A 16,671-nucleotide genomic window follows, 5' to 3' on the forward strand; every position below is an offset into this window, starting at 1 on the left:
GGAGGGAAGGGGGGCCCCGATGATCCTCTCTGCTGTCCGCACCACTCTCCTCACGTTCTTCCAGTCGGAGGCGCTGCAGCTTCCACACCACACAGAAAGGCAGCTGGTCAGAATGCTCTCTATGGTGCTTCTGTAGAACGTCTTGAGGATGGGTGGAGGCAGGTGTGCTCTTCTCATCCTCCGCAGGAAATACAAGCGTTTCTGTGCCCTCTTGACCAGAGACGTGGTGTTCACAGTCCAGGTGAGGTCGTTTGTGATGTGCACCCCCAGGAATTTGGTGCTGCTGACCACCTCCACAGCCGAGCTGTTGATGAGCAGTGGAGCGTGGCTGGGCCGGTTCTTCCTGAAGTCGACGATCATCTCCTTCGTCTTGTCAACGTTCAGGATCAGGCTGTTGTCTCTGCACCAGTCCACCAGCTGCTCCACCTCCTCTCTGTAGTCCAGGTCGTTGTCGTCTCTGATGAGGCCCACCACCGTTGTGTCGTCCGCGAACTTCACGATGTGATTGGTGGCAAACCTGGGGGCGCAGTCGTGTGTCATCAGAGTGAACAGCAGAGGGCTCAGGACGCAGCCCTGAGGGGAGCCTGTGCTGAGGGTGATGACATCGGAGGTGTGTTGTCCGATCCGGACTGACTGAGGTCTGTCGGTGAGGAAGTCTAGCAGCCAGTTGCGCAGGGGGGTGCTGAAGCCCAGGTGTCCCAGTTTTCCTGCCAGATGCTGTGGGATGATTGTGTTGAACGCTGAGCTGAAGTCCAGGAACAACATCCGCACATGAGTGTTCTTCTCCTCCAGGTGAGCCAGGCTCAGGTGTAGGGTGGAGGAGATGGCGTCCTCAGTGGAGCGGTTTCGGCGGTAAGCAAACTGGAACGGGTCAAATGTGGAGGGGAGTCTGGAGATGATGTGTTCTTTTACCAGCCTTTCAAAGCACTTCATCATGATGGGAGTCAGTGCCACAGGCCGGTAATCGTTGAAAGAGGTGACTTGAGGTTTCTTTGGCACCGGAATGATGGAGGCAGTTTTGAGACAGGCTGGCACTGTGGCTTGGTCCAGTGAGGTGTTAAAAATGTCTGTTAGGACACCAGTCAGCTGACCTGAGCATTCCCTGAACACCCGCCCAGGTATATTGTCGGGGCCTGGGGCCTTCCGTAGGTTGACTCTTTTCAGAGTCTTCAACACATCGGCTGTGTCCAGGCAGAGTGCCTCCTCTTCCTGGTGGGGAACAGTTTTCTTTGCCGGAGTACTGTTCAGTGCCTCGAATCTCCCAAAGAAGTTATTGAGTCCTTAAAAACACTTAAAAACACTTTGTGAGATATAGGATTTTATATAAAAACAGATTTGTGCAATATTTGGCTACAGTGTGAAACTACCCTTTGTCAGTGTTTTAACCTTTGTCTGAGTCTAAGTATTATGATCCTGTGTGGAGAAGGACCCAAATCTAGGAAAGAGGACAGTACAATATTTTTGTAGTAAAAATATATTTTAAAAAACTGAAAACGTAAACAGCAGGAGACATGAAATTAGAATATGAACAACCAACATGTACAATCAGAATCAATTAAGAACTGGCATGGCAAGAAAAGATCTTACAAGGGACAGACTGAACTAGAAGGCATGAATGATTGGATGAGCTGGGAGTTTACAGAAAATGACTCAACCAGAGTTCACCACAAGAAATTTGGAGAAATAACCCAACAAAACAGGACAAAAGAAGAAGAATGAAACCAAAAATGTTGCAAGAAAACTCCAGCTCCATGGGATTATGACACCTCAATGCAGTGCCACCCCAGGTAAACTAAGCAGGTACATTAGCAAGCGGCTGCTTTGGATCCCAGGGCCACTTGGGGGCGCCCTAAGTTGAACTGATTTTTTTTTCTTTTTAAATAATGATTTCTATGTGATTGTATCAACAAAAACACACAATTTAATTATAAAGTTGTGATTTTTTTCTTTCAATAATATATTTTTACAATGTATGTCGGAGTCATTCTTTATATGGACAAAAAGAAAGCAAAATTGCTGTTGGCGTGTCTTTCACACATAGGTCGCACTTCACTGGTAATATGAGCTGCCATGCAATGTTCAGTGCGTATCCAAACCTCCAAAAGATATGTGGAAGACATGCGGCAAAGATCGCTGGATCCAGGAATCGAACCCGCGATGTCCGCATCGAGGACTCAAGGCCTCCAAACATGGGTCGCGCCATCCCCTACGCCACTATATTCACGCCCTATATTCACAGATTCTTAAACAGTGATCAAATGTGAAATAACTTTTATGGTTTCTGAATATTCACAGGTCATGGATTATGACATCATGGCATGATATCCTTATATTCTTCACATTAGTGTGCATTTTGCATCTTTTTGCTTTCTCATGCATTTTAATGTTAATGACACTAAACAATGTGCATTTATAAAGCATAGCAGAACAAACTAAGAGATTTATTGTATATTGCATTTATTTTGCCTACACACCGAATGGAAAATGAACTGGACTTCATTTAGTTTCTGTATTAAAGAGGTTTCTTGGATGTATGTCGTTTTCTTGGGAAATATGGGCAAAGTTAAACTAAGATGGAATAATCAGTTCAGGAAGTTGTTATTTCATGGCTTAAAAGTTACAGTGTTTTTTATTTTCTGTAAGCAAAATTAATTTGTCATAAAGTTTAGGCTCACTGTGCTTACAAAGCCTGACTCCCTGTCAGTGCCTGTTACCATCAGTTCTGTGAAGCCAAATTTTATCTCTAGATCAATCTGACGGTTCAGTCCAAGTGACGTGTCCGGTGACTCAACAACAAATGAGCCAATTTTTTCCACATCTGCCTCATCCACATACATGGGATTTTTTTTCTTTGTGCGATAAAATCCAATAATTATTTTTGTTTGGTCTCTTTCTAAAGGATATACTGTGAGCTCTCTGGTTTCATTCCAGCGAACATCCTCATTAATTTCAACCAGTTTGCCAAAAAGATCACTACAGAAGACGTTATCTTTGTTTTTGTATTGCTTGTCCGCTCTGTGCTTTGACTTATTAGCCCGCTCTGACAGATGTACTCCATAAGTATAGGCACTTTTTCTTGATGCCACTGCACCTTGGTTTCTTCCAAACTCTACGGCCCCTTTCAAAATGGCTTCTTGGGGCCTAAAAGGACACAGAACTTTGCAGTTGTCAATAAACTCATCAGTAATGTGTCTCCGTAGAATCTGACTTTCAGCAAAACCTCCCACTAACAGAATGTATTTAATGCTGCGGGTTTTGTAAAAGATTTCTCTTAGACTCTTAGTGATGCTCCACAGACTCTTTTCAAAAAAAGATCTCAGTTTCTGCTTTGATATTTTGATTATTCCATCATCATAAGATGCTCCTTGAACTCGATAAAAGTATTCTTCCATGTCCTGTTTTTTCTGAGCCATCATTCCTAGATTCATTGGACAGATTATTTCCATATCTTCATCTTTTCTCTTGAAAAGTGTGAAGTCAGACATAATTCTTCTAACCTCACTGGGATACTTTTCTTCATACTCATCCCAGATTTCAGGAGAGAATGTGTCTCTGAGGAACTCTTTAAATTTTCTTTCCACAGTTTGTCCTCCCATATCGTTCCCAGAGGCTTTGTGCAGCTCCTTCAGAAATCCTCCTTCAAGGACTTCATGAACAGTGATGTCAATGGTTCCTCCTGAAACACAGAGGAGGTTGTAAAACTGGCTGCTCTAGTGTAAATGATTTATGTTCAAATTCTCTGTCTTAATTAACTGTAAATAACAAAACATTAATATTAATAAGTGTGAGTCATTGACTCTTATCAGAGGGCTTACCTAATAAAGATAATTATATAAGCAGCATACAAAAATTGTGAGTTTTAGTCCAGGTCTTGTTTTTTGTGTGAAACTACATAATTCTGTTATACACAATCATAAATAAACTGAGCAATTTCTGAAGTTTTTTTTCAGATTTTTCTGATTTTGCTGAATTAATATTCTTTGTTTTATTCTATTTTAACCCCCATAAACTATGCTGATTTGTCTGTATGTTTTATGTGGTTTTTTTGCTGTTAGTTCACTGGGAAAAAAACAACCAGAGTATAAGGTGTAGCTCTGCTAGTAGTATAGCTCTGTGAAATGAGACTGTTTTATGGTGAAGTGATGTTTGTAACCATTTCTTCTAATATTAAGTTCTTTATTTCTGAGCATTTTTGGTTTACTTTTAACGTTAGTTCAATTTTCTCTGAGAAAGAAGTAATTGCAAGATCTCACTGATTTCCATATACCTGCATGATTGGTTAACGCTCTGAATGCAGGTTCTTTTTGTTTTTTTGCATGGCCGATATCTGAATGAGCCAGTAGAGTTCCAGAAACAGGAGGAACCCACCGCCATCTTTGTGACTCAGACTAAAGCCTGGGATGATGTGGATGGACTACTGCTGGTGCTGGATGTTTTTCTTGGACGACAGATAAGCTTGTTGAACAAAAAGGGGGCCCCCAATCCTTTATTATTTTTTTTTCCACGAACTATTTGTCAATGAACATTTTCAAAACTGACAACTTATGTGCACATTGACCGAGCTGACAGACTGAACTGTTATATTGAAGGACTAACTAGAATATGTAACTTGCTTTTTTCTTGGCAAAGAAACAATTGTTGAAGTGAGCTTTAAAGCTGCAGGTAAAAAAAAATTATGTAATAGAACATTAATTTCTATAAGGGTGGATAATTAAATTTTTTTTATTTGTTGGTAATTGGTGTTACCTGGATTATTTGTCTGGAGGGTGGGGGAATAAACTTGTGTTGTTAAAACTTATTTGCTTATGATCCTCCTGTGTGACCCTAGAGATGTGTCAAACTCCAGTCCTCAAGGGCCGGTGTCCTGCAGTTTTTAGATGTGCCACAGGTACAAAACACTGGAATGAAATGGCTTAATTACCTCCTCCTTGTGTAGATCAGTTCTCCAGAGCCGTGCTAATGACCTAATTATTCTATTCAGGTGTGGTGCAGCAGAGGCACATCTAAAGGCCCTCCAGGACTGGAGTTTGACAATTGTGCCCTAGAGCATAAGTAACTTTCCAACTGAGTTCATTGCTAATTCGGTTAAGTAGTGGTGACACTATGAGTGATGAGTGGATGGGTAGGCTAAAATACGTTACATAACATCTAGTAAAATTTTAATGCTTCAATGCAAAGCATTAAAGCTACTTCTGTGCTACACTGTCATCCAATAGACCTTACTCTAAATTGTCAAATGAGATAAATCAAATAAATCAGATTTGTTATCTGATTTAGCATTTATGTTAACACTGACAGTGATAGCCTAAATGTAGCCCTTGGTGCTATCTTATAATCAGTTGACTTTACTCAAAACATCCACAGACATTCAAACTTCTGTCGTCATATTTTAAACCTCATGCTGACAAATAGCATTTAGTGCGAAGAACAATACTTCCCCATAATCCGTGATAAAACAAAGTTTCTACTCATTGGCACTAAATCTACACTATCTAAAGTCAACAACCTTTCCCTCAACACTGACAGTTCTCTGGTCTCTCCAACCTCTCAAGTCAAAAGTCTGGGTGTCATTCTTGACAGTACTCTCTCTTTTCACTCTGATATTAATAATATTATCCGGTCTGCACACTTCCACCTCAGTAATATTAACCGACTTCATCCATCCCTCTCTCTGCACTCCGCTTCCGTTCTGGTCCATAGTCTGGTCATTTCTCGAATTGTTTACTGTAATTTTCTTTTCGTTGGTCTGCCTCATAGATCTATAAGTAAACTTCAACACGTTCAAAACTCTGCTTCTCCCAACATTATCAAAACGGCCTCATTTGACCACATTACTCCAATTTTATAACAACTTCACTGGCTTCCTGTCACATTCAGAATTCAATTTAAAATCCTGTTGTTTACATTCAAGGCAATCCACAACCTTGCCCCTCCTTACTTGTCTGATCTTTTGCACATCACCACTCGTTCACATTCCCTTCGTTCTTCCTCTTCCATCCACCTCAGTGTGCCTCTTGTCTGTCTCAGCACCATGGGGAAAAGAGCCTTCTTTTGCTCTGGAACTCTTTTCCCCCTGACATCCGTAATATTGATTCTCTTCTGACCTTCAAAGCATAACTAAAACTCAGCTGTTCAAGTTAGCCTTCTCACTTTAACTGTGCAGTTATTTTTGTTGTTTTGTGTCTTGTAGCCATTTCTTTACTGTTTAATTTGTGTTTAATGTTGTAAAGTGTCCTTTAATAACAATAATAATAATGATAATAATAATAATTACTATTATTATTATTATTATCCTGTCTGACCATTTTTTAATAACATTTGAGTTTATTTTAACAAACTTGAGAGAACCTTCTTATCAGTCTGAGTCTGAATATATATATATATATATATATGTATACACACACACACACACACACACACACAGCTCTGGATCTGGATCCAGATCCAGATGCAGTGCATTGAAGGCAGTGTATTGCATTGCCCCAATTAAATGATATTTGGTCATTGCTGCAACATTTATTATGCAGATGCTTTGTTTCTCCAGCAGTGGTCTTCTACAGTATAGATGCTGATGCATGAGGTATGGCGTTCATGCAGCAGTATTTTTTAACATCAGTTGTATTTGCTAAATGTGTTTGAGGTCGATGCTGAAGCATTTTTTTTCTATGGCATTACATCTTCCAACAAGGGGCAATTGAAAGAATGAAACACAAGGGAGAAAAGGAATGTAAGTAAATTCTCAAGTCAGTAGGTTAATGTTTTAATGTATTCATACACCAAACCTGTAATGATTTAATCTCCATCATTCATGAGAAACTTGTTATATTACAATTGATCTAAACATACTGGAAACAGAAGATGAGCAGAATAAATTTTGTTTTATGGTAAAAGAAAAGAAAAAAAATGGGACCCAAAGAGCTAATTATATTTATTCTAACCACCATTTTTGAGTCACTTTTTTCTAGAACAGATACTTATAAATAATTACACCATTGATTTAATTCTAATAAAATGTCTGTCTTCATTTAAAACAGACACCACTGAAAATGTCTTACCTCCACAATCAACAACGATGTACTGAGTTCCTGGAGATTGGTCCAGTTTGCTTTCACCCCGGTTTTCTGCTATGAAACCCTCTAATGGTAGTTTCTTACAGTAGACTGAAGCTGCTTCTGGTTCCAGACACAGCACTAGATTGTTTTCAGTTCCATAAGTCACTATTCCTGCCTGCAAGCAATGATGAAATGCATATTTTGAAACATTAAGGACATGTTCCCACTGTTGTGTCTAACAGTCTGTGGGTTACCTGAGTTGCAGCTTCTCTCATGAACTGTTTGGCTGCATGATCCCAGATTGCAGGAACAGTCAGAACCCAGGTGAAGTCAGAGGCTGTGAACTTCTTTCCTTCAGTGTTTTGTTGAATGGTCTTCAGAGCGTCATCTTTCAGGAATCTTAAAGCTTCTGCAAAAACCTTCAGAGCCTTCATTTCCCTCCTATTGGCTGCTTTGATTGTCAGATCTGTAGTGACTTTCTGGAGATGTTTGACAATTACATGAAATTTAATGGATGTCGAAGTCTCAGAAAGAAATTAATTCATTGAATTTATCTACAGTCAGAAACACTCATAAGTGTTTCCATATTTTCAAGAGCTTAAAGTTTATTCATTTGCTTCTGCTGTGAAGAACAGGATGGAGTGCAAGTGCATTCAGGATTGTAAAAAGGTTTAATCATGGAACCAAAGTCAGGTTGCACAAGTAGACAAAGCAGATAAGATATCAGTGGGCCAGTTAATCCCTTTTTTCACTTAATAGTTGCAACAGTCTGTCCAACTTGCTTGCTATGCTGATTAGCAATAATAACAGAGAATTAGAAAGAAAAACAACTACATAAGGGAACTGGAACTAAGACTTGCAATATAACAAAAACACTGCACCAAACGACAGACAGATATAAGAATCCCTGGACTGTCCGTTGTTGTAGTTTTTATAAGTTTGAAACACTCATATATATGCTTGCAGAAAATATGTTTACTCACTTTGCTATAGAGTGACATCTTAAAGCAATCAAAGAAGAACATTGCTCTGCCATCTTTGCCTGATGTTTTTAAGTAAGTCTGTTTGGCTTCATATCCGAAGCTGACAAACTGTTGATGTTCATCAAACAGGATGCAGGTTGGAGTCTTTGGGGTTTCTAGTCCAATTTCTTCACCCCAAAACTTCACATGAGGGTTCACTTCTTCGTCTCTGGATGTCAAACTGAAGGCATATCCACTGTATGTTGTTCCAAAGTCTATGGTTATGATGTAAGATTCCCCCATTGCTGGAACAGGTCCTGCAGGTTGTGCAGAGGAAAAGAATCAGGAACTGAGAGGCAGGTGTTTCAGGTAGACATTTATAAAGAATCAGGACTGACATAAAGTCCAACCCTCCATGAAGCGACATCTTGATTATTATGAATGTCATCTGGTGGATGTACTCAGTTTGATCAAGACCAGGACAGTGAGATGGCTGTAGGCAACTCCAGGTAAATACATCACTTTAAACATAACTTTATAATAAAATGTTTGAATAAACATGGTTTACTGTTAAACCTAAGACCTGAAAATAGTTTTAGCTTTGATTAACAGTTGGTGATTTTTATGGATTAGTTACCACAGCTAATATTCCTTATAATTCTTAAGAGTTGAAAAAATGGATGGCTCTCATCCTAATTTTCGTCAAGAACTAAGGAAAATATATGATTTTTACTTTGAAATAACCTATAAATGATAAATAAAGAGTGCAAATGTAATGTACTAAAAATGTTTAGTAAATTCAGCAAAAATATTCAGTTTGACCCTGTCGTGAACGGCTATCTTATATGAAGAAGTCCACATAGACCCGTTGTGCAGGTTGTAGAACTCAGCTTTATTACTTTGTGTGACAACAACTACTGGAGCCTCACTGTGACATATCACTACAGACCCATTGTCCATTTTTACTCTTATTTTATAAACAGACCCATATTAGTACAAGGAGAAGATAACTTGACCTCCCTCAGTAAACGGTACTGTATCTCAACAAATAATATGGATCTAGACATAAAACAGAAAGAAAATCTAAGAACTTCAGCATTCGCTCGGCATATTTAACCTCCCTCTACTCTAAACAATGAGTATAAATCAATTGATACCTGCTCTCCATAGTTTCAGATCATATATGTGGACTTATGTTCATGAGACAGAATTTATTGACTGACTTTGTGTTTTTTTAGAATAGAATGGAAATTGCCTTTATTGTTGCATAGTGGGGAGAGTCAGGTGTTCCAGTAGCAATGTAAAAGTCAGATATTATCATAAATGTATGTTCTGATATACATTAGACTAACATGTATGACATGTTTGCATGAAAAATTCAAGAATTGGAAGACACCCAACAACAGCAAAATCAGCAGATAAGGTAATCTCTGTTTAATTTGAAGTATATTTGAGAACTAAACAAAAAAATGTGTTTTTAAGATGTGCCGGCAAGAAATCCAAGCTTAGAAACAGGTCTGAGAGAACAAGAGTAAGAGGAAATTGCTTTATGGTATAAATTGATGGTACAAAGGTACATTATTGTGCAAGGAGAAATCAACCTTGTGACTGAGCTGGATTTAATGTTCATTGTGATGGAAGGGTAAAAAGTAATGGGTAACACCTTATTTGAAGGGATGTCATGCATAATATACTGGCAATCCTTATGCATGACAAAGTCATGACATGACACACATAAATATAACATTAATACCTGTCAGGAACATTAAGAAGTCTTCATGAATGTTTATGACTGTTGACATGAAGTGTCATTCGGTAGATAAAGACACTTTTAATGCAAAGTTGTTCTAAAAGTTGCATTAAAAGTCCATTAAAATTTCGACCTTTGCAATGTTTGGTAAATAATGGCAAAGTTGTACTAAAACTTGCATTAAAAAGTCCATTAAAAGTGTCAACTTTGCACTAAAAGTATCATTATTTTACAAATGACATGTCATGACAACAATCATGACATGTCATTTTTCAGTTTTCAAACCATTGGTAAAAAAATTTCACCTTATTCTTTTATTTTATTTTTTAATTAATCTAGTACAATCCCATTATTTTAGTTTTTTAAAATGCTTTAATAATTATTAACAGTGTTTTTCTAAACTCTGTGTACTTTTCAGTACCTTTAAAATGTGATTTGTTTTCTTAATGTAGTTTTTAAAATAAATAAAAATCACTGCTTTGCATTGACTGAGTGTTCAGCAGAGGACAGAGCACCATGTGGGAATGCAGAGTGAAACAGTATTAAGCATCACTGACATGTTTGGGATCTTATGTCACAACAAAAATTATTAAAATTAGTGAATGATTGAACAGCTTCATTTCATATCACATTTTTTCAGTATGAAGCTAAAATTCTAAATCTGATCCCAGATTAGGGTGAATTGTTGTAGATGTCATCTGGATCAGTTTTAATCTGAGTTTTATTGTTTGAATTGATTGTTAATAATTGAACACATTTTACTTCATTCTTAATTTATTACAGATCCCTTTATTATTCACTCAAGTAAATAGATTTTATTTCATTGTTAAAATACCTTTAAAAAGATGAATACAGAATTTTAATCTGGCACCAGATGCAGTGTTTCTTAAATGTATCTAAATTCATGTCATGCTGCCAAGCCAAATGTCTTTATGAGTGTTGCATTCTGCCTATATGTTATTTATTTTTCATCATTGCTCTTTGTAATGTCAGTGTCCATTATAATGCTGAATGTTCATTCACTAATCTGGTACATCATAACATTTATTTATTTACGCAACAATCTACACATCTTTTGTAATTTTAATGGGTTCATTGCTCAAACTTGGAGTTTCATTCACTCAAATAGTAAAGTTATGTTCTGTAACTATACTATTTCAATTATTTCTTTTCCCATGAGTGTTACAAACAGAGATCTTTCTTTCAAAGCATACAATGGATTTCTGTACAGGTGGATACATTTTGCTATTGATAAAAACATTATCCATATTAATCTTTTGGGCCACTTTGATTTGTTAATCCTAAATAGCTTGATTCACAACATGAAAGCAGTAGACTACCTACGTTATTTCACCCTAAACTTAGATCTTTCTACATGGAAGTCACAGAAAAACACATTCCTTTTCCTGCTGGATGATCAGTATTTCAGTGGAAAAAACATATTGCTATAACGATGGGAGAAAAGCCCTACAGGAAATTATAAGTCAATTAAGCTCCAGTTCCTGCTGTCTGGATGTCTTACCCACACATTTCTTTAGAAAGTCCTGCCTGTTATTGCTGCTGATCTGATCCAAATAGTAAACTCATCGCTCTCATCAGGGGTTTTCCCCCAGGCTTTGATTTCAAACATTTCTTTGTTTCAATTGGAAACTTCTCATCAAAGAGGTCAAAGGTCACATGTGGGGTACCCCAAGGTTCAATCCTAGGATCCCTTTTATTCAATATTTATATGCTCCCACTAGCTCAGGTTATAACAGGAAATAATATTAGCTACCATAACTATGCAGATGACACACAGCTCTACATTACGATGTCACCAGGTGACCTTTGACCCCATCCAATCACTGAACAGATGCTTAGAACAGATAAATGTGTGGATGTGCCAAAACTTTCTCCAGCTGAACAGAAACAAAACAGAAGTTATTATTTTTGGACCTAGAGAGGAACGATCTAGAGTCAATGCACAGCTTCAGTTATTACAACTGAAAACCAGCGATCAGCCCGAAACCTGGGAGTAGTGATGGACTCTGACCTGAACCTCCAGAGCCACATCAAGACAGTTACAAAGTCGACCTTCTATCACCTGAAGAACATTTCCAGGATTAAAGGACTAATGTCTCAGCCAGATCTAGAGAAACTCATCCATGCGTTCATCTTCAGTCGTATTGATTATTGCAACAGCGTCTTCACAGGTCTGTCCAACAAATTAATCAAACAGCTGCAGCTGATCCAGAATGCTGCTGCTCGCGTTCTCACTAAAACCAGGAAGATAGAGCACATAACACCAGTTTTAAAGTCCCTCCACTGGCTCCCTGTAGCTCAAAGAATAGACTTTAAAATACTGTTGTTAGTTTACAAATCACTGAACGGCTTAGCACCACAATACATTAAAGATCTGCTTTTATTGTATCAACCTTCCAGACCTCTCAGGTCTTCTGGTTCTGATCTGCTCTGCATCCCCAGAACCAGAATCAAATGAGGAGAAGCAGCTTTCAGCATCTATGCACCACAAATTTGGAACAAACTTCCAGAAAACTGTAAAACAGCTGAAACACTGACTTCCTTTAAATCTAGACTAAAAACCCACCTGTTTAGGATTGTATTTGAAACGTAATCAATTACAAATTTAATGATGGAACTTGACTTAATGCTTTGTTTTGATTGCTGATTCTATGTTGCATTGTGTTTCTGTTTTTGATATGAAGTAAAGCACTTTGAAATGCCTTGCTGCTGAAATGTGCTTTACAAATAAAATTTGATTGATTGATTGATTGAAAAGCTCTGAAAAAGACAGGTATTTTCTTTTATTAAATGTGTGCAGTTCTCAATGCTAATGCAAGGTAAGTTTTCATTTCAAGTTCTCAAGTTCTGTGAACAGGCAAGAAGTTGTTACTGAAGCATGACCACTAATCACGGCAGACAAACAGTTTTCCTGTAATATTTGGTTGTTTCACAGATTATCTGTCTCATGTGCAGTGAGACCACCAACATACTGCTAAAAGTTTTGGTGGTTTGCCGCTATGAAGCAGACAGGCGTATGTTAACAGAATGCCAAGGCAGAAAGCAATTACTTTGGAGATACAATTGTCCCTAACTATAAATCTGAGATGTTAAAAAGGCATGTACAAACTATTTTAGCCCTCATTCCACAGGGAGAATGATTATTAACAAGGGAAAAATATTCAGGTAATAGACAGATTGCCAGTCTTACCGGGAGTTTACAGTAAATTCACTTCAAAGTGAATAGTAAAGAGTAAAGTTACTGACAGTTTTATTGGAAAAGCACTGAACAAATATGAGTGTTTAGAAGAGTTTAATATTTTGCCGTGGACATGGCAGCATGGGTGAGGCCTTGAAGGTTATAATTAAAAGAAGTTCAAGATGTGGAACAGTGACTTTTTTTTTGACGGATGAGACCTAAATAGAAATTCTTGGTTGTAATGTAAAAAAAAAATACATGGCCTACCAGCACCAATATGTTATATGAAAAGACAAACATGGTGGTGGAATGGTGATTATTAGGGCACATCTTGCTGCTAGAGGACCTGGGTCACTTATGGTCATCAGGTTGACTATAAACTTCTCTGTTTATAGCTTAAACTTAATTCAACAGTACAATACCCCCAGCAAATCTACAACAGAGTGCAAAAGAAAACAATCAAAATTTTGCAGTGGCCCAGTGAAAGTCCAGACTTCAACTTTGCTAAAATGCAGTGGTAGGATCTTAGGATCTAATTCACACCTTTGGGCTTAAAAAGTTTTTCAAATAAATCTCAATGAAAAGAAATAAAGATGAAGATATATTCAAGAAAAAATATATGCTAAAAGTTTAGAATCTCTCCTTGGGCTGCCACCTTATTGTGGTGGAAGGGTTTGAGTGTCCCAATGATCCTAGGAGCTATGCTGTCTGGGGCTTTATGCCCCTGGTAGGGTCACCCAAGGCCCTCGGTGAGGAACCAGACTAAGCGCAGCCTGAAGACCCCGTATGATGAGTTGTAACAATGGACTTAGTGTTCCCTCACCCAGATGTGGGTCACCGGGGCTCCAATCTGGAGCCAGGCCTGGGGGGGGGGGGGGGGGGGGGGGGGGGGGGGGGCAGACCCTGGCGGTCCGATCCTCGGTTGCAAAAGCTGGCTCATAACAAACACCTCATAACGAACACCATGTTCAGACATAAGGGTGTCCACGTGTGCATTTCGCACCAGGACACCCTAGGCTGCATTTCGATGATCAACGTTGTCATTGTTTCATCAGATCTGCGGCCGTATGTCTTGGACACTCGGGTGATGAGAGGTGCGGAGCTGTTCACTGACCACTACCTGGTAGTGAGTTAGCTCCGGTGGTGGGGGAGGAAGCCGGTCAGACCTGACAGGCCCAAACATGTTGTGAGGGTCTGCTGGGAACATCTGGCAGAGTCTTCTGTGAGATGGAGCTTTAACTCCCATCTCCTGCAGAACACTGAACATATTCCGGGAGAGGTGGGGGACATCGAGTCTGAGTGGACCATGTTCCGTGCCTCCTGTGCCATTTTTTACTTCATAACATGCAATGTATCAATTAATTTTTTCCTTATATGTGAATTTGAGTTGTGAGCAACATCAGGTTTGAACACCATGTAATACTAGAAATCTCTTATATTGTACTGTCAAAACATAGTGACAGTTTTAACAAATATGTATAAAACATTTTTTTAAAACAAAAGCTACATGCTGCAGCTTTAATATTTGTTTTGCCTGTCTCCAAATTGATGAAAACTCATCTGTTGTTGATGCTATGTTGCATGATTTTGTGTTTTTATGATGTAAAGCACTTTGAAATGCCTTGTTACTGAAATGTGCTATACAAATAAAATTTTATTGGTTGATTAATTGATTGGATGTGGTTTAAAGAGCAGCTTATGGAATGGAGATTTGACACAAAGGCTGATGTGCTGGCAGTCATGTTATCCTAAAATTTTTGGTAACGCACTACCAGCCTGAACCTGTTAAATTTACATTTGATGAATGTTTGCCCTCTGTTTAAGGACACATTAAAGCAGATATGCCCAAAGTTGGTCCTCGAGGGCCAGCAAGAGGCTGGCCAGCAAGAGGGTCAGCAAGTTCTACCATCAGGGAGATGAAGGTATGTTTTAATATGTCTTCATAATGTAATATTTATAAAAAAGATCTGTGAAGCTGTTAATAGAAAACTAACTTTATAGCAACCTTGAACGGTTCAGTTCAACAGCCAAACATTTGTGCTAGCATCTTTGTGAAGCTGAATTTTTATTTGAAATTAGTTGATTTTCCTGCTTGGCACTGTATATTTCTGAGGTTTGTTGGCTACAAAACAGTGTGTTTGATAACATTTGATAAGAATAATTATTCTCAATGTTTGACATTGTTTAGCAAAATGACTTACATCAGGCTACATGACTGCTGCATCAATATATCAATGAGCTGCTCTAAGCTGTTATTGGTGATATGTTGTTTGCTGTTGATCATTTATGTGGCTAAAACAAACATTATTTTTACATCAACTTATAAGGTCTGTGAAACTTACGTTAAAATCATTTCAAGGTTCAGAATCAACCAGGTACAGGTACCGGTCCACGTTCTCAGGGAAGAAAAACTCCACTGGCATAAATAACATTTTCAGCTATTGGAGTAATGATTATGAGACATTAATTTAGTCATAGAATGTCATGAATATGTGTGTAGAGCTGCACCAATTGCAATTTCCTGGCCGATCCCCAGTTACCAATCTTTAAAAAGCCTGACCTGCCGATTTTGATTCTGGCCGATGCCAATTTATTTGCCTGAAATGTAGCTAAATGTAGCAAGAAAGTCACTGAGTTGGCAACAGTGGGGTGAATGTTAACTGCAAATGTGCAGATCTGACCTGGCGGGCGAGTCTGTCAGTCAGACCTGCAGAGCAGAAGAGGAGAGAGACTGATTTTTAACTTTGCTGACAAAGATAAGGTCAGGGGATAAGATAGGCTTCACATGTAACAAAAGTAAGGAAATCGGCTCCCAGGGATCGACTGGTCAATAAATTCAATAAGTTCTATATTATTCATATATAGAATATGATGTAAACAGCACTATCAGAGATGCAATAAGTTTATAGCAGGTGTGTGAATTATCTAATATTCTAACTGTTGATTCCAGCAAGTCCACATTGTTAGCAGAAATAGAGGGTCCCAAAACCAAATTTCGCTTAGGGCCCCAAGAAGGCTTGGACCGCCCCTGTGTCTAACTGATAACCCACTGAATAAGTCAGTAATTTATTGTTCTGCATTCGCCATTTTCCCACAATACTGGTCTGCTCTCTGCTGGCCAATGACATTTATTACAGCACAGAAATAAATTTTCAAACACAACTCAGTTCTTGGTGATTAAATGTATAAAGGTAGGATTGGACTGCAGGAATATTTTCCAGGAACCAAAATATGTGTCAACTGGAATTCTTTAAACTCTGTAAGCCCACTTCATCTACCAGGGTGAAAACAGAACATTTTATTAACTCAATTCTTCACTTACAGAACAAAAGATAAAGTCTATACTATTTAAATTCAAAGTGCAAATATTAGATATAAATTTTAGTCTTCTTTGCTGGTTCTGGTAAAAATGAAAAGGACAACCATTGAAAAGTTATTTCTTTTTTACATTTACTCTTTCTGTATTTTTTAAAACAAAATACACAAAATGAATGTGCTACGGCAAATTAAGAATGATTTACTGGTTTTATAATTAAGCCCCTGAATGCATCATCTTGCCCATCCATGCTACACAAACTGAGGAAGATCGAGGCAATCAAGAGTTTTACAAAAGGTTATAGTCACTGTGTTCCTTTAAGGGTTACAGACCACACATAGACAGGCCTCTCTCATATACATTGAATCTTCAAGCTGTGGTTGTTACTGGCA

The 16,671-nt window shown here is 38.3% G+C and overlaps 3 protein-coding genes across 4 annotated transcripts in view; 1 reads left to right on the forward strand and 2 right to left on the reverse strand.

Moving 5' to 3' along the window:
* The window catches only part of LOC116723457 (heat shock 70 kDa protein 12A-like), a 131,278-nt gene that overhangs the window by 62,247 nt on the left and 52,360 nt on the right, over positions 1-16,671 (forward strand). The gene's annotated exons all lie outside the window — the stretch shown is intronic.
* LOC116723471 (heat shock 70 kDa protein 12A-like) overlaps positions 1-16,671 on the reverse strand; it is a 36,211-nt gene that overhangs the window by 15,368 nt on the left and 4,172 nt on the right. The gene's annotated exons all lie outside the window — the stretch shown is intronic.
* On the reverse strand, positions 1,457-15,448 carry LOC116723469 (heat shock 70 kDa protein 12A-like). Of its 2 annotated transcripts, XM_032568447.1 has the most exons (5): positions 15,306-15,448; positions 8,036-8,331; positions 7,307-7,531; positions 7,056-7,227; positions 1,457-3,676 (listed from the first exon to the last, which is right to left on the reverse strand). In XM_032568447.1, the coding sequence occupies exons 2-5, from the start codon at positions 8,315-8,317 to the stop codon at positions 2,649-2,651; spliced, it is 1,707 nt and encodes a 568-aa protein (XP_032424338.1). In that variant the 5' UTR covers positions 8,318-8,331; positions 15,306-15,448; the 3' UTR covers positions 1,457-2,648. The 2 variants fall into 2 exon arrangements, with proteins under 2 accessions (XP_032424338.1, XP_032424337.1); XM_032568446.1 differs by lacking the exon at positions 15,306-15,448 and having other exon boundaries at positions 8,036-8,718.

Source organism: Xiphophorus hellerii, chromosome 7, assembly GCF_003331165.1.
Source record: "Xiphophorus hellerii strain 12219 chromosome 7, Xiphophorus_hellerii-4.1, whole genome shotgun sequence".
NCBI lineage: Eukaryota > Metazoa > Chordata > Actinopteri > Cyprinodontiformes > Poeciliidae > Xiphophorus > Xiphophorus hellerii.